This window comes from Podarcis melisellensis, assembly GCF_964234715.1.
Source record: "Podarcis melisellensis genome assembly, chromosome: 6".
Taxonomy (NCBI): domain Eukaryota; kingdom Metazoa; phylum Chordata; class Lepidosauria; order Squamata; family Lacertidae; genus Podarcis; species Podarcis melisellensis.
In genome coordinates, this window is record NC_138538.1 from 50562949 (window position 1) to 50580998 (window position 18050).

Consider the following 18050-nt stretch of genomic DNA (forward strand, 5'->3'; position numbering starts at 1 on the left):
TCTACCAGGACGACTTGCGGCGCCCGCCCCCTAATTGTTTCCCCATGTTTTCTGGAGATTTACACTTCCGAAAATGACGTGCAAGTTAATGACATGGAGCCTACCCGGAGGAGCGTTCTAAGGGGGAAATGGCCTCTCTTGTGATGGAGAAGCAGCTATATAGGTAGACGAATGACGGGGTCTTTTAGTGCAGATTAATTGGTATCTCGTAATTTTTAACTTTTCCGTTTTCAACCTTTTTTTGCGTTTTGCCCGATTCATTTATTTTTGCCTTTTGGTATACGACTTTTCCTTTTTTGAATCTATGGGAATCTCGTGACGATTGCCAAAATTTAATATTATGCACATATCGTATTCATGGCATTTTATCCCGCTCTTCCTTCAAGCTCAGGCACCCCGCCACCCGTTTTTATTCCCTTTACACCCTTATAAGATGGGCTGCCTAAGAGACACAAGCCCAAGGGTCAAGCGAGGGAGTTTTGTGGCGGAGGGGGCATTTGCACAGGGTTCCCCAGGTCCGATGGGCTAGCGATCAGAACGCTACATTTCCGGCAATTCTTCATTCATTGATATACAATAAATCATAATTACGGTAACTTAAACAGATTTTTAAAATTCTTGCTTCCGACTAAACACGCATATGACCGCGCTAAGGATCGGCATTAAAAGAAACTAAAAGCTTCATGCTTTATGCCTGTTGGTTTTTGTGAAGTTAGTAACCATTCAAATCTATTTTTAACAGGAAAGAAGTAGCCCCACCGAAGCGGGGCCTCAAAAAATTAGTTGAAAACTCATAACTGTTCCTCTCCACGGAAATCTTTAGTAAAAGGCGAAAGATTTATACGATCTGAAGAGAAACCAGAGTATAAACTTAAATACCGTGGTAGATTTGCTGGAGTAACCACGCCTGCTTCTTAGGTGATAGCAACTCCTTTAAACCAAGAGTTAAAGTCTTGCTTTTCAACAGTGAGTTATATTCCGGAATTTCTACTTGCTTTTAGAACTGGCACATGTAATATTTCACAACAGAAATAAACAGAAAATACAGATAAAAACAATTAATTCAGCGCACTGCATTATGGTTGTGACTAAATGCAAAATAAGCTCACAAACTTTTCCGGCTTTACGCCCCGCCCACACCCAAGCCGTCAGGAGCGGCTGGATGCCCATATCTGTCAGCGGATTGCTGCTACAGACTTGTTGGGTCTTGTTCATAATGGTGGTTCAATTTTCTACATACAGTACTTGGAAAAATGATACTGCTGGATAATTACGTAGTGAGCAATGTAACTAACACGCAGGAAGTAGCAAGGCCCCATAAAAATCTACACTTGGCTATGAACAACACACTAATGATTAGTTTCTTTTCAATCTATCATCTCCAAGGAAGAAAAAAATGCCCTTTTTCAAAAAGAGGATTTCATACTAAAAATATATTTGCCAACAAATTTTCTTTTCAAATTCTAGTCTCAAACTCAGCAATAACAAAGTTGCCAACCCGAACCAATGGATTGAAGTTACATGAATGCAGATTCTGACTAAACATAAAGAAGCACTTTGACAGTAAGAGCTGTTTGACAGTGGAACAGACTCCCTGAGAAGGTTGTGCACTGTCCTTCACTGGAGGTTTTTAGCACTGGCTGGCCACCTGTCATGGATGCTTTAGTTGAGATTCCTGCATTGCAGGGGGTTGGACTAGATAGCCCTTGGGGGTCCTTTCCAATTCTACAATTTCTATGATTCTATGATACCAGTACTTGGTGTCTGTTTCTGCACTTTCTTTTAGGGTTATCACACTCCCCATAAATACATTTTCCCTGTGCTGGTGGCCATCAATGCATCCTGTGGGAGCAAGTTCCTTAGTTTAAATATGTGCTGCATATTTAAACTACTTTTATCTGTTCCAAATCTTCCAACATTCAGCTTCACTGGATGTCCTTGAGTTCTAGCATTATGAGAGAGGAAGAAAATCTTTATCCTTTTTCTCCATACCATGCATAATTTTATAATCTTTTATTATGTCACCACTTACTCACCTTTTCTTTAAACTAAGAAGTCCCAAATGCTGTGCCACCTTTCTTCCCAGGTGAGTTGCTCCATCCCATTTATCATTTAGGTTGCCCCTTTCTGAACCTTTTCCAAGTCAAAGGCACACAGATGTGTGCGTGGAAACAGACCCATGTATGCACGAATGCCGGAGTGTAGGGACAGCCTTTATTGCCCTGCATATAAACAACAGAAGAAGAAGAATGGAATTGCTTTAAGAACATACACTCTCCTTAACTGTCCCTCCCCTCTAGTGACTGATGCAGGGAGGTGGCTGACACCCCAACCAGGTATTATAGACTCAGCTCCTTCTTGGATTCTCAGATTGCACTTAGAGTTTCCCAGTAACAGCTCTTACTGATTTGGTTAATATTATGTATTGCATTTACTTTAGGCCTTTTTATTATTACACCTTTTCATGTCATAAACTTTTTTCCACTTTGTACATATGGTTAGGAATGGACCATATGTACATAAACATTTTTATTGAAGTGCTTGTGGATTAGGCTTGCAGTAGCACACAATCCAGGCCAGATATTACAGAGTGCTATCACAGAAAGGGCCCTGTCAGAAATATAAAAAGCAAATAGAGACCAGGTGCACACACAGATCTCCTCTCCTTAACAGATCTTAGGTAACAGCAAACATAAACAGTAGCTACTGCCATGGTGATTATTCCAATCACTCTGGGCTACTTTGCTGCATCAGTTTGGCTGGCTAGCACCACCTGCCAGTTACCAGCATAGCAACTATAGAAACTCCATATGCTGTTGTAGTCCTTTCCTGCAAGGAAGAACAAGTGCCCAGTGCCTTCCAAATAAACACCACCCTTTGTGGAACAGCAGCAGCAGTCACTCCTCATGATGACGGATCTGGTGGCTTTCCACTGTGCCAACTGCGGGATGGGGTTCCGCTCCAGGCGGCTGCTAGAAAAGCACATGGAAAAATTCTGCATTGGAGAGGAGACTGCATCTGATGCCAGATACCGAAACAGGCAAGCCCTCCGTAAGGGGAAAGAACCTAAGAAAGCAGAGACTCCGGACAGCATGGTAAAGACCTGGCAATGTTTGTTAGACTTTCCCTCAACATTTTGGGACCTACTAGCTTGTGTGCTGGGGGGGAAAGTTATGTGCTGCAATTTTGCTGACTGCATTGGCGTATAAGGCTTTTCCAGTCATACCAAAAAGCCATCAATATTTTAAACTTTTTCCTGTGTATGTACACATACAGCAGAAGGAGGAGGAAGGTGTGCCTAGATTTTCCCCCACCCCAGTTTCGAGGTGTTTCATGAACTGAGAGGGTTTTGAAGCCTTCTGTTTAGATATTTTAGCTTCCATGAATTTGCATTTGAGTAACAATATATTTCCCTGACACCCCCTTCCATTTATTGGCTTTCTTTTCTGGGTGGTGGTTTCTATGGCACAGCATCATCAGCTACAAGCACCAAAAACAAAGAAGCATCACTTGGATGGGGAATATGAGGAACAAGCACACCACTCCAGAAGCTTTGATCATAAAGGAAGTGTTTCAGACAGCCAGGCCTTGAAGAAACTGACTGAAGAGGTACTGCAGAAAAGAAGAGAGGAGCGCAGATCTTTGCTCCATCATAGATTCTCTGTTTACAGTACTTCCATTCTAAACTACTTTACTTAGTAGTTAATTCATTCAAACACTTAGGTTATTTTCCCTCATCTCTGATGCCTTTTTATTTTTTGTCACCACAGATGAAAAAATGAGCTGATGAAACAAAGGGCTCATCATCTGAGTACAGCACCACAAGTCTAGCTTTCAGCTTATGCACTTCTTACAAGCATTTCAGAAAGCTCCCTCACCCCAACATTTCAGTTGAGCTAAGGGACAATAAGCTGCAGTCTCCCGCTAGATGTGTTTTTAGAGCATTTGACAAACTTACCATTAGGCTTAGAAAGGTCAACTAGTAACATTGTCATGGAAAAGGTTGTATGAAACATTGGCCTATAGATTCAGAGAATTTGGCCACTAGTGTTGATTTTCTCGAGTTCCATCTGAAATTCTATTAGCGTTGTGTTCACCAACAATAAAAAAGAATGGAAGAGAACCAGCTCTTTTCTCTATATGATGTGCCAACAGCAAGATTGCCAATGGAAATGCAGGCCTCTTTGGACAGCTGTAAGAAATTCAGTAGGTGAAACCTTTCCTGTCACTGAGACAGAGTGATGGAAAAGCTTCACCTGTATCATTTCTGCTTAACACACAGCAGAAGACACAATAGTCCTGCCAGAAAATAAGCTGGCAACCTTAAATAAAACAATAAACAAACCCTAATTAGCACCCATAACTTGAATAAGTTGCTTCAAGATCTTTTTAATATTGTGTTGTAGCTGTTGTAACCCACCTTGGAACCTTGGGGTGAAGGGTGGGTAATAAGTTGTAGTAGTAATTATAATAATAATACTAAAGGAATTCTTCCCTTTCACAGTTCCACAAACTGAGGATGTCACTGGAAGACACTCTTCCTACATTCAGGACATTCCAGGCAGAGGTAAAACAGTGATTAAAGACTTCTAAAAAAAATGTTGCAGGCTTCTAGGAATTTTAATTCTGGAATGCAGTGGAGTGCTTAAAATTGCCAGAAATGTGTGAGGAACAACTTTACAGAAACTCATTGCCATGGGGAGCTCCTTCCTGTGCTGTTCCATTTTCAGACCAGAAAGTACAGATCATAGCTCAGAACAGGGGGAGCAACACTAAAAGCTCTGCTCTGAGTTAATGTGGAGCAGACCTGAGATCTTTGGAATATGCAGGATAAACTCTCCCACTGATCACAGTGATCTAAGGAATACGGTGGTCTTCCCAGTAACCTGTCCTGGTAACAGATTAGTAGCCAATGCAAATCCTACAAGCAGGGTGTTATATGCTAGTGATAATTGTTCATGAGATAAATATTTGAAATCCATTCCAATATGATATTATTTTTGAAATAGCTGTGTCCTGTCTTTCCTTACAAGGAATTTAGAGAACAGCTTTAAGCTTTACCACTTAGGAAGTAGGCTAGTCTGATAGAGAGTGTGATTTACCCAAAGCTGAATGGAGATTTGAATCTGGGTTTCTCACATCTAAGCCCAGCACTCTGCCACTAAATCATGCAGGCTTTCAGTAGAGGGCATGCCGAGATCACTTCTTCTGGAATTTACAATTAATTCACCACAACATACCATTTCACATGGGCATTTAGCTCTGAAGCATTGCATCACTGGCATATCAAACATATCAAACTTGTCCTAGGATAATGACAGACACCAGCGGGAATACTGGAAGCGCCAACAGCAAATGGCAGAAGAACATGAGCGCCATTTGGCAGATATCCAGGCCAGAAACCAGTACCTGGAACAGCAGAAGGATGGTAAGAGAATGAGAGTACCTACTAGATTACTGCCTTCTTGCATCAGGTAAAGGGAATGACCTGGAGTTCAAAACAATAAAGGATGAGCAAAACAGCCACCACTATCCAGCAAATGGCCAGGCCTGATACACAAGGCTCATGATACCACAAGTTCTACAGAAGGGAAGGAGGCAGTTAGACCCATCCACAAATACTACCGACAGCTAATTTTGTACTTGAGAGCTTTCTTGTCTACTTACGTATATTTGGAGGATGCATAGGCCAAGTCCTCAGAGACAGCAGATGACATGGTAAACCTGTGTCCGGACTGTTCCACTTCAGACTGTGCGTGAAGATTTTAATGACTGAATTCTCCTCCATACAAAACAACAACACAAAACCCATTTTGCATATAGAAGACTATCATTTCAGGGAATATATTTATACCCTAGCCTTCTCCCTGATATGCAAGTTTTCTATATGTAAGATTTTTCTTTTATTTTCAGAGTGGGGTGGGGGGGTAGGGTATTAAGTACCGGTAATAAGCACACATCTGCAATCTTTAGTACATATAAAGTGCAGGTTTGCTTTCCTTATCAGGTGTTTCTGAGAACTAGGACAAAGGATGCATATTAATTCACCAGGGATAACGTGTTCCCAGCTGGGCAGATCAGGGCTCTGATACAGGATAATGGAGAGAAATGATGTATCTATATTTTGCGTGGAAATCCAATTCAGGGAGCCTCTGGAAATATGTTGACTTGGTCTTGGTGTTCTAATAAAGTGTGTCAAATTTTCTGTTTATCCAGAGATCCATAGGCGCCTGTCTGAACTGAAACTAGGGAACTCAGCTACATCTCATATTGAACAGCTGCTGGTGGAGTTGACTACCCAGGAGGGAAAAAACCAACTGGCTTTGGATGCTCTGCGGAAACAAGTGGAACTCCTGCAGGTATCAGCAGAGACCAGGTAAGGCTCAAAGAGGGACCATTTCTGGGAATGGATGGAGTTCCATCAAAGGCTAGAGAAGCCTAAGATCATTCCCTATCTGAGGTTGGAATAGGGGAGTCAGAAAAGGTCAAAAATACCATTTGGGGAGTCTATCCATGACTCAAGCATTGTGGGAAGCAAGTATTATTACTGATTGAAAAAAGTAAGATGATACTCACACACCTTATTGGGGTTTTTTTAGAAGCAAACCCAAATCTCCCATCAACAGACAGACAGACATTGCTGAGGGCAACATAGAGAAAAAGGTCTTCAAGTCTATGTCATTTCCAGCAGCAGTTGGACCCCTCTCTTCAGAGATACAGTGAGTAGGGAGGGAGCTGCAAGACTAAATGGGACAATATTTTCTGTAAACAGAATTGACTATCAATTTATTAGATCTTTCACTGTTTGTTGCCTGTGGAGCTTCCTCCTGGATTCCTCTCTGTCCCACTTTTGGGAAGCTCTGCAGTTGCAAGTTGCTACTCTGGGTGGATGGGAAGCAGATACTTTTCAATGGATGAGAGAGGGAACAACTTTCTTCCCAGTGGGCACAGTCAGTCCCTTTTCCCCACCATGTTGCACATCTTCATGAAATACAGGTATTTAGCAAGCCGAGCTGTATTCATCTTCATGCCAGGAAAAATAGTTCCTTTGATTCCCCACCACCACCACCCTGAGCTAATAAAGACTTTGAAATGCTGTCAGAAGGAGAAAATCTAGCAATAGCACCAATAAATTGATGATGCATTTGTGTTTCCCTGCAGGGCACTTTACCTGGCTTATTTGCAGGGGGGAGGCAGTGACCATAACATCCTCCGTCAGATGTATGAGCTGCAGGTGGAGGCCACAGCCCTGGAGAAAGTAGGAGCAAGGCCTGAGCACAAGGGCAGAAAGAAGAGTGAGCTTTGTTTCCCTGTTTTATTCTCTCCAAACTTGGATATTGTAGTGTTGCATGCCACACCAATATCCAAGTAGTGTGAAATTCCAGGGGTTCCAAGTGCTTACTCCACAGTGGAGACTGTGGTGTCTTTATGATATATATATGATACACACACACACACACACACACAACCTGAGCCTACAATAGAGGAGCTCACAACATTATCAGCCCAAAACAGTTTTGTTTATCCCATAGCCACAGGCTTGAATGCCGGCCACCAGAAATTAGGCATGGTTCTCATAAGCATTTTGCTTCTTTCCTTCTGGCTTCTAGCTTCTAGCTCACATCACTGCAGCTTTCAACTTTGTATTTGTCCTTCAACTCATCTCAGAAAGAACCCCTTTCCTTTGTTTACCTTAATGGCCCATCACACAGGTTATCACCTCAACACAAGAAGGTAGCCTGGCTTATATTTTAAAATTTGCTGGACCCAGGTTACATTTAGAAGGATCTCACATACAGCCTACTTCCTCCCCCACCCCAACATATAACAGTATAATAGACTAGGCTGTCTCTTGGACCCTTGGGACAATGTGGCACTCTCTAGATGCTGTTGGGCTTCAATTTCTATCAGCCCCAGTCAACATAGTCAATGCTCAGGGATGATGGAAGATATAGTCCAACATCTGGGTGGCATCATGTTGGCTGTCCCTGCCTTTAGGCCTTGAGCTCAAAAACGCTTTACTATTCACAGCCAAGTGAGAATCAATTCCACTGGACAGTATGGTCCTCTTACAAAGCTCATGTGCTATCATAAATGTGTATGATGCCAAATGGTTATTTGCTGATTATGCAGATTGAGAAACCTTAGTAAATACTTCTCGCTCTTTCACGTCTCCAAGCCATCTTTGTTGTTGATTGGCTGTTCTTGTCCTTGCAGAACATGAAGGTAGCCCGAACTCCTACCCACGGGGTTTGGATGCTGAGCTCCTGTCTGTTGAGCTGGAGAACCAGAGACTGGAAGATGAGATATTAAAGTTGAAGATCCTGAAGGACAGAAGGAAAATAGAAGATGGTGGGGACCATAGCCTACTCTATTGAAGTTGGGCCAAAGAAGTTTAAGATACAGTAGCAGACATCAATCTCTGCAGTTCAGGGCATTGGCATATATATCACCTAAGCCAGTGTTTCCCAACCTTGGGCTTCCAGCTGTTTTTGGACTACAACTCCCATCATCCCTAGCTAGCAAGATCAGTGGTCAGGGATGATGGGATTTGTAGTTCAAAAACAGCTGGAGGCCCAAGGTTGGGAAACACTGACCTTAGCAATCACTTTGATTTGGGGCACTTTGATTTGGAGGTTTAAGTGGAAATGCAGAGTATTCTCTTTGGACAGTAACCAGATCTGTTTGCTGTTGGCAAAATTCAGCCTCCATAGTTGTCCATTATGGAGAGAAATCATGAAAGATGGCAGAGATGGGCTGAGTATTCTACTGCAGTGAGCTTGCCAACCAGATTGTGGTTCATTATTCTCCTGGGCATTTGGGCGGTGCTAAGGTCTGGTGTTTGGTTGTTTATTTTTTATGTTCATCCTTATTCAAGGTGGGATGTGGTTATTTTACATTGTTGGGTTTTTTGTGGATGAACACTTCTAGTATATTTGTTTTGTTTTAATGCATTTTTATTGATGTTGTTTGTTATCCCTGTAAATCACTTTGGAACTCCTTTTATGTGAAGCAATTCCTAAACTAAATGCACCAAATCTCATCTACTCATTTGACACATAGATTATACTGCCAGGATTTCCAAGCAGGTCCTTTTTCTTTGTGATTCTACACATACCCCAAATTTTCAAGACCACCCCATCTGCAGTATGGAGGTTGCTGATGGCCAAAGGTGCTCCTTGAAATGTTGGGCAGGAAGGGGGCAACATTTCCACAACTAAATGGCTTTGGAGATGTAGCTGAAATGTTCAGTAGTGCCAGTCCAGCAAAAACAAACAAGGACATTGAGCTGGTTTTGTTTTTACAAAGAGCCAGATGAATAATATGCAGGCTCTTGTCCCACCTCATAAGGATTGGCACAAGCAATAACTGTGTTAATGGGCTCCCCCTGCTCATCTTTTTCATCAGGGTCTTCAGGCACAGAGCTGGCGCAACTGCAGCGGTTACACATGGCAGAGATGGCTCAGCTGCATGCAGAGATTGGCAGCCTGAGACATGACACAGAGAGGATGAAGCTAAGACATCCCAAGAGGGGGTCACCACTACCCCGGCTGCCGCCTCCTATAGCTCCACCCCTGCCACCTCCTCCCCCTCTTCTTGGATTGCCTGACCCCACCTTTCCAGCTAGTAACATGGTTAGTGCCCCTTTAACTTGGGGAACCTCAGGCAACAGTCATACTGAATATCTGCTTTTGGAGTGGAAATAGTATAAAAATACTTCTATAGTTTTAATAATTCAGAGCTATCATCCTGTGTGGCTGGCTCTCTCCATATCTGTGTTCACTCCAGAAAGATGCATCCAGTGGTTCATGCTCTGCTTGTTGCAAATATGCTGACCATTTTGCTCAGGGGTGAATGATTTATCTGAAGCTGTTGAGTTATATTCTTAAGATTTTCCTTGAGGCAGCAAGCCTCATTATTCCCCCTAAGACTGATGCTGGTATTTCCTTTTTCTATTCTTTGGTAATGTAAAACAGCTCTCATATTTCTGCCTGCTATAGGACCCCATGAGAGCGTCTGCCACAGCTATGAGCCAGTACTTCCTGGACCCTTCTGATGCCCTGGGACCAGCGCCATATGATCCGGCGTATGTCATTTCTATTACCTGTATTATTCTGGGTTGAGCTAGTGGGAGGGCAGCATATGTTTTTTTCCTGTCTCATTCTTGCATGGAGTATTTGTAGACACTGCCATGTAAAGTGAAGATGTTCATTTTTTCCATCCTAATACCATTCCTAGGGATGCATTTTGGAATCTAGCCTGTTGAGTCTTCTAGACTGCAGCCAGCTCATAGAAAATAGCTGTTGTTAAGAGTTTGGGGTGGTGGGAGATAGGCTGTATGCCTAAACCCTCCTAATTCCCGGAAGTGCCTAGAACCCCTGGAATTTCACTCAGCTTGGGGTGGCATGCAAACTGTGTTAACTATTACATGAGTGTGACAATTATCATCTCTCTGCAGGTCTGGCTTTGTGATATTCTATGATTTTCTTTTGGGCCTGGATCCCACATTCTATCAAGTCTGCCTGGTCTCTGGCCTATTCCGCAATGGGCAAGAGCTGGGCAAGCCCACCCCACTGCCCGTTGTCTCCTCTGATATGGGTCAATACCCACAGTATGTGACTGATGGGCAAAGAGGGTGCTGCGCCATCTTAGCAGCTAGGCAACCAGTCCCAAGGTGAGTTTCAGTGGCTTTTGCCATAACATCTCATCTCTTCTGTCCCCGGGTCATTATCTGGGCAGACATTCCCAGTTGGCAAAGTTTTTTGTTTTCATTGTTTCAATGTATATAGTGTACAGCAAGATAATGCTCAAGACAAATGCAATGATAAGTGGTAGAAGATTCCTTTCTAAAAAACAATGCAAAGAAAACCATCTATCATGAACTGCTTTTATCATGACCCTTTCGAAGAGCCAGGGCCCTATCATCTTGGCATGGGAACCACTCACTCTGGGGATTAGTATGAGCTTCAGATTGCCATAAAATAGGCTGTTTCAGTCCAGTTTTGCACACGCCAGATTCTTGTCTGTTCTTAGTTAGAGGTCATATACGTTAGTGTCATATAGAAGATAGTCTTCTTTGCCAAACCCCCATGTGAAACATGGCTACAGTGAACTCTGTATTCAGATTTGTAGAGAAAAAGGTAGGCTTGTATGTATTACCTTTGTCTGTTCTTGCTTTTCAGAGTCCTTCCTTCAACCACCATCACCCTCATAACTGAGCTTCAAGCATCTGGAGGCTTTGATGCTTATGGACTGGAGATCCAGAATCTGGCCCCCAGGGGGTGGGCCAAAATCAACATCTTTGACCATCTACATCAAGTGATGTGTGGGCGCTGGAAGATCCCCATCCGAGTGCTTCCTATGAAGCCAAGCCTTACTCCAGAACAGTTGAATGGTGTGCCCCAGGTGAGGACCTTTAGCAAGGGTCAGTGCAGAGTGCCCAGAAAATTATTTCTTGAACAACATGAAGGGAGAGTGTCGTGCTCGTGCTCTCAGGAGACTCATGGTGAACCATTAACATTGGCACTTAACACTGAGCTTCTACTTTCTGCATTGTGCTGAGTGTGATTTGAGACAGATTCAATCTCAGGCCTCATTGACTGAATAGAAACATTCCTGGAATGATGGCTGTTGTGTTGACTCAATACACAACAATGGCTGTTCCTCAGAACACCTTGGCCAGATCAAGATAAATTAGTCCAACATCGTCTTCAGTTATTTTTGTATCTGTTTTAATCCCAACCAGACCACACCTTGTTTTTTCCTCACAGCTGGGCAAAGCAGAGCTGTACTTGCGACTAGTGAATGCAAGAGATGCTGACATGCAGTCAATGGCAGAGATTCATCCAGGCAATGCCTCCTTGTACAAATACCCTCCTACAGTGAGTTGAACTGCATGGCATTATTGTCTCTTTTGAAGTTATTTTTAACTCTTTTTCTAGTTAGCATTTCTTGAGGACAGATTCTGAAAAACAGGTTCTTTGTGTCCTCAATATTTATTTGCTGCAGAGAACTAGAATGACACCAAAAAGAAAGACAATTTGAAATAATAGATAAATGGTGAAAAATTGGGAAACCGCAAGGAGAACATGAGCACAATAATAGCCTCCCACTCCTGTTCCCCAAAAACTGTTACTTGGTGGGATACTACTTCTGATCCTGGAGGTTATAGCCATCATAACTAGTAGTAGCCACTGATAGCTGAACTGGAGGTTAAAGCTATCCAGAATCCATGCAAGATAAGGCTAAGAGCAAACTCAGTGAAAATGTATTAATTATATATTCCAAAGGAATAAATGAAGTATGCTACCATCTGACTGAAGCCTTTTAAAATCCCAGCTATTAACTATTTAGCACATTCATATAAAACTCCAGATGAATTAATAACTAATTCAACAATTAAGTAGCTACTTTAATTCCTAGCATAAAAAATAATTCTACCTGTCACTCAGTTGAAAAGTCCAAGGTTCTCAAGTAGTGTCTCAGTGAGATGGGGTGCCACCACTGCAGTTTCTCAAACACAGTGAGGCAGCATGGCAGAGCGGATAGAAGCACTGGGTTGATGGCAGCAGGAACAAGCATACACATCTATACCTGCCGCTACCAATCCAGTGCTCTCTCACCCTTGCTGCTGCACTGACTTGCACAGTCCTGGGCCCAGCAAGCACATCATACAGCACAACTGGTTCCAGGTTAAAAGAAAAAAGAAAAAAGGCCCAAATTGTTGGAAATCGTGAAACAAAAGCTTAAAGTTTTCCAGATAAAATTAGTACTGTATTACCGAGAGGCGAAAGCAAGTTTTAAATTTCCATCACCCAATGCTAATACTGAGTGGAAGCAAGATGGTTTGTAGAAATGATGGCAGGTGGATGGCAAACTCTCCACTGGAAGGAACATTTGAAAAGAAGGATCAAGAGATTGGAAGCCTTCCTTTCACCCCCAGTATATTTACACTGCCCTCGCCCTGCTTGTCATGCTACCCCACCTCACCTGTTTAATTCTGTTGTATTTTGTTCTTTCAAATGCAGGTGTCCAGTTGCACAGCACCCCCTACAGACTTTACTCCAGCCCAGCGCTCTTTCCACCCTGCCCCCACCAGCCTGTTCTTCTCTGTCCCTCCTTACACTGGCTTTGTTGACTCTCCTCCTGATCAGGAACAGCCTCTCCAATACAAACCCAATAAAAGGTGAGAAAGGAGGAAGACCACCCCTTTCTCCTTTCAGGACTAGGCTTTCCTTCTAATGAAGATAAGTCAGCCTAGAAATGCCTACTGTCTTCCTTTGTATACTTCTCTGTGTGTTTTGTGTATAAATGAAACAACTAAAAGATTATGCATCTCTAATCCACCCACGTCTGTGATTTTCTCTGTATTTTTAATTAAGGATATGGGGGCTGTTTTTAAGGGTGCATCTGCATGAGGTTTTGGTGGTGGCAGGATTGGATGTACTTACCCATGTGCACAGCAGAGGGTAGTTATAGTCTGCTCTGCCTGCAACTGACCATATAAAGTAAAGCACAACATCAGTTAATATTTTCTTTCCACAGACTATACCATACCACAAGGAGAGCTTTCTCCTGACCTTCCCATTGGCAGCAGAACACCAAAATGTGTTCTGAATAACTGTTTGTACATATGATCCCTAAAAATGTAATTCTTCTGCCATGATTATCTAGAGTCTTCCTTGTTGTGTGTGTCTGTCCATGTCAATCACTACAAGATTAAAGACATTCACACATGCATGGCACATTAGTCTATCAATAGCTGTTAACTGGAACATCCTATATTCAGTGGCTGCCTCATTAGCAAATGCTGAGGACGCTGCCTTTGGCTTTGTTTATGCATTGGAGAGGATATAACAGAGGCACCTTTTTAGTCCTATTTTTTTTTTTACAAAAATCCGCTGTAAAACCAAACGGCCTCTATTAAAGTAGGCTGATAGGATCATGTTTCTAATTCTTTCTCTGAGTCAATTTCAGTGTGATTACTTTATATTGGAAGTCATGTACTTGAAGTGCTTGTGAAATGCAAAAAAAAATAAAATATTGCTGAAACATTCACCCTCTTCCTTTAGAATTAGTGCCCCATCCACCCTTTTGAAGTGATCAGTTCTGCAAGTCTTCCCTCTTTAATCTTTAAGGGATCACCACTGGATAATATTTTAGTGTATTATATTTTAGTGATGTCAAGAGATGCCAACAGCAAGAATAAGAAGGTTCTCTCTGTGACTGCAAGAGTCATTCCCCTTTGAAAATTCTAAGCATCTTGGTAACATCTGCTAAATTAGCATTTTAAAGTGGTTCTGTCCCTACCTCCTAGAAACTGTTCTGGTCAGTACCCCAGAGGTTAATCCTTTCCCACTCATCTAGAATCTCTTTGAAAAAGAAATGTCAGCATTTGCCTATTTCCTTTAGGTAGGAAATGCTGGCTGTCATGGTACCAGCAGGGATGTACCGGTATGTAAGAGGCCACCCTGGCTTAGTAAAGTCTAAGTTTTAGAATTGGCTAAGACCAATACCAATAAATGTAGGCTACCAAGAAGTAACATCTTCTATTTTTGTTTCTTTAGAAGCTGCTTGCTCTCTTTGATGTTTCCTTCAATATGTGCTCATCAATAAGTGCATCCCTGTGTTTGTGGGCTCTAAAACTGGTGTGAATCTATAGGACACCTTCTTTTTTTAAAACCATTGTACTGTGCCTAGTTATTTTAGCAACTTAACAAAATATGTCTCTCCCACATCTCTACAGCCACAAGAGAAGTTGCAACCTTCCAACAGTTTGACTTCACCTCCAAAGGTGCATTCCTCCACTGTCTCCCGAGACAAATGAATGCCAACAAAAATTAGTACATAATACGGAAAACAAATAATTGCACACGAGCTACTTTCATATTCATGCCCCAAATGTCTCCTAGATCAGAGAGCGATAAAACAAAGAGGGAAATGATTCTGAAGCAACTTCACATAAACAGTATAACAAGAGAAGCAGCCCCCAAGCTGACTTCCTTTTAGACTCTGTGCTTTTCTTCTGTGTCTTTTTCTTCATTCAGTAGCCATAAACCTATTGCCCTATTTTGTTCCACATCAACATGGCTTCTACTGTAGTTGAGAATCTTACTTGTATTGGGCCTCATTCAGTTTTATTCCCAATATTGTGGTGATTACTTTCAGTGCCTAATATTTTCAATGGCAATTTTGTGGAGAATGTCCTACTGAAAAAGGGAGGTGCAACACCATTGCTCACTCCAGATACAGAAAAGGAGTAGGGATGCAGTACTTGGCCAAAGATATCAGGTAGAAAGATTCCATTCAGCTTTCTGTCATCCTTTTAGACTACCTCATGCCAGTCTCCAGCTTGTGGTGGTCGACTTATTATTTGGTATGAGCCTATTTTAGTTTTGCATGTTGCAGAGTTGTCCTGTAGCTTGCTAATGAAATACACATGATTCACCAGATCCTCCCAAGGGGAACCTTCATGCATATAAATTAAACTCAGCAAAGGTATTTTTCCTTCCTATGTCCTTTCTGATTTGTCACATTTTACTTACTCTTACCCTTACATAATCAACTACCTTTAACATTCCTTCTCTGCTCCCCTAACACCCAACCGGGCAGTATATATGGTTCTTCAAGAAACCCCTTTCTTGCCTTTGTGCTGCAGTATTCTCACATGCATCAACCTTCCCCTCTTTTTTCATTTCCCCCCATCTCTCCCTGTTACCTTCCTGGCTGTGGCACTGGCAGCACCCAGAAACAGAAACCAAAGGCTTCTCCATACCTTCCTAGGTAAATACGAAGTATAGTTTGGATTTTCCTTTGCAGGGGTATATTTCTCTCCACATTCTGCTGTCACAATAGAAATTGGCAATGAGACAATTGCTCTACTTGACTTTAGTAGCCAGATATACAGTATATCAATATACAGTGGATCAATTGCTCTCTACTTTTCTTGTAACCCAGCTTTATTGCTTAAACTAGTAAGGTTCTGATTTGGTGGGGAACTGCCATTTTGCTGATCAAGAAGGGGAAAGGTGCTGCTTGCTGCTGAAGGACAGGGACAATAGCTGAAGAGCAGTGGGTTAATAAGCCTCTGATTATTTCAGGAAATTTGAAGCAGTGCTCGAGTGGCCACAATCCCAGCAGAATGAAAGAAGACAATTAGGGTTCATCCTTGATAGAGTAAAAGGTGCCCCACCGGGAGATGGGGCTGTCCGGCTAACTGGTTACCATCAGAAAACTGGTCAGGTATGGAACATGTGTGGCTCTGTCAATAGCCCCAGTGTCATAGTTGGTGTTCAGCTAGCACCCTGGTTCAGCATTTTAGCAGAACCATCCTGGAGTTCTTTATTATTTTAGGAAGAAACACCAAGAAAGCTTAAAAAGGAAGTTGGACCATGTGTTACATTTTTCTCAAACTTGATTTCAGGTGATTGCCACCAAGGACTCGGGACTGAATTACTGCACCGATTCCATGAGATCCAATATTAAACATGGCTACTTCGTGTTTGGAGAACAGGAGGTATAGAATGGTGCTTTGGCAGGAGAGTGTTAGGCTTGGAGATGGACTTAGGTTTACATCCCAGTCCAGCTGGGAAGTTCACAGAGTGTCCTCAGACAGGTTATTATCCTTGCACTGATTGGATGGTTACTTAGCACTACCATTGCTGCAAGCGCTAGAATACTGTACAGTGGTATCTTGGGTTACAGACGCTTCAGGTTACAGACTCCGCTAACCCAGAAATAGCACCTCGGGTTAAGAACTTTGCTTCAGGATGAGAACAGAAATCGTGTGGCAGCGGTGCAGCGGGAGGACCCATTAGCTAAAATGGTGCTTCAGGTTAAGAACAGTTTCAGGTTAAGAACGGACCTCCAGAATGAATTAAATTCTTAACCCGAGGTACCACTGTATTTGTTTCTCAGAGGCCAAGTTTGCTCACACCTCACCACAACTCAGTCACCTGTTACCAGAAATGGTAGACCAGTTCTCTGATGCTAGATAAGTATTTACATTGGTTTAGAGTATTTACTTTCCCCAATCCTGGGGATAATTCTTGTGGATGCCCATGCTTAACTATAAGAAGCACTCATGTTGCTTGTTTGCAAAATATGGGCTTTGGGTTTTCTTGCCAATGGTGTAAAAGCAGTTCTGAGCTCAGAGAAAAACATGCTCATTCCTAATCCATTAAAACAGTTAGGTGGTTTTTGAGTATGGTGTATGGCAGAGGGAACTGAAGGGTAGAAGGTACTGGAAATTATAGCACTACTCTTGGCTCACCTGAACTGCTTCTTTTTGTTTCCTTCAGGAAACCTTCTGGGATGTTGAGCCACAGCAGGACATGATCCTTATTGCTCGCTTTTACCACTGGCCCAGTGGGAGGGTGGCACCCACCCCCTGGGACAAAGGATTCAAGCCTCAACACCAGCCACTACTAGGGAGTGATGAATGGCTGGCTGCCTGGGCTGTACTCAGACTGATCAAGATGTATGAATCCCATAAAGTGATGGTTACAGGTATGCTGCAGGCATTTCTGGTTGCCTGGTGCTATGATTCCCCAAAGGAATTAAGGTTTTCCTATTACTAGTCTAGGAATTAAGTTTTCTGCATTCTGCTTTCACAGGTGCAATGAAGAAAGGGGAACCTGGGATGCCTGTCTGGAACACAGGGACTCATACACTGACTCTGTATCATGGCCCTGTGCCACCTGTTGTAGCTCTGTCAGTGATGGTAAGTCCACTCCTGTAAAGCAAACAAAGGTTAACCAGGTAGGTAAAGTATGCCAATATTAATACCAGCAAAAGGCTGAAGAGATGTTAAACATCTAATGACTCGTTCAGTCTTGCTGCTCTTATTGATGCAACACTCCTTACTGGCTTACTCTAGTAAAGACTTACAACTGTAATCTTCATAGAGCAATATTTTATATGGAAGTATTATATGTAATACTTAAGAGGACTGAATCATTGGTTAAGCCTCCATTCTGTTGTGTGTTGATTCCTTGGACCATATCCAGTGCTGCAGCCCCACTGGAATAAAACACTGCTATGCATGCAGT

General features: G+C 42.5%; 1 protein-coding gene and 1 long non-coding RNA gene across 12 annotated transcripts in view; one reads left to right on the forward strand and one right to left on the reverse strand.

Moving 5' to 3' along the window:
* CCDC17 (coiled-coil domain containing 17) overlaps positions 1–18050 on the forward strand; it is a 29717-nt gene that overhangs the window by 2083 nt on the left and 9584 nt on the right. For 6 of the 11 annotated variants that reach the window (XR_014169491.1, XM_081915969.1, XM_081915973.1 and 3 more), the window contains exons 2-20: positions 2889–3095; positions 3472–3609; positions 4505–4567; positions 5311–5428; positions 6217–6376; positions 6600–6719; positions 7162–7295; positions 8218–8352; positions 9409–9635; positions 10002–10087; positions 10460–10675; positions 11184–11406; positions 11772–11882; positions 13029–13186; positions 15742–15783; positions 16101–16242; positions 16424–16516; positions 17301–17508; positions 17616–17722. Coding sequence is in view for 10 of the 11 variants with exons in the window: in XM_081915969.1 (XP_081772095.1) it covers positions 2907–3095; positions 3472–3609; positions 4505–4567; positions 5311–5428; positions 6217–6376; positions 6600–6719; positions 7162–7295; positions 8218–8352; positions 9409–9635; positions 10002–10087; positions 10460–10675; positions 11184–11406; positions 11772–11882; positions 13029–13186; positions 15742–15783; positions 16101–16242; positions 16424–16516; positions 17301–17508; positions 17616–17722 (2670 nt within the window). In the remaining variant the exon portion in view is untranslated. Of the gene's footprint in view, positions 1–33; positions 164–2888; positions 3096–3471; positions 3610–4504; positions 4568–5310; positions 5429–6216; positions 6377–6599; positions 6720–7161; positions 7296–8217; positions 8353–9408; positions 9636–10001; positions 10088–10459; positions 10676–11183; positions 11407–11771; positions 11883–13028; positions 13187–15741; positions 15784–16100; positions 16243–16423; positions 16517–17300; positions 17509–17615; positions 17723–18050 lie in introns of those variants that run through there. The other 5 variants (XM_081915977.1, XM_081915971.1, XM_081915975.1 and 2 more) reach the window with 5 other exon arrangements.
* LOC309372424 lies at positions 1471–5776 on the reverse strand. Its single transcript, XR_014169496.1, has 3 exons — positions 5668–5776; positions 2037–2222; positions 1471–1945 (listed from the first exon to the last, which is right to left on the reverse strand). It is a non-coding gene; the product is annotated as an uncharacterized lncRNA (long non-coding RNA).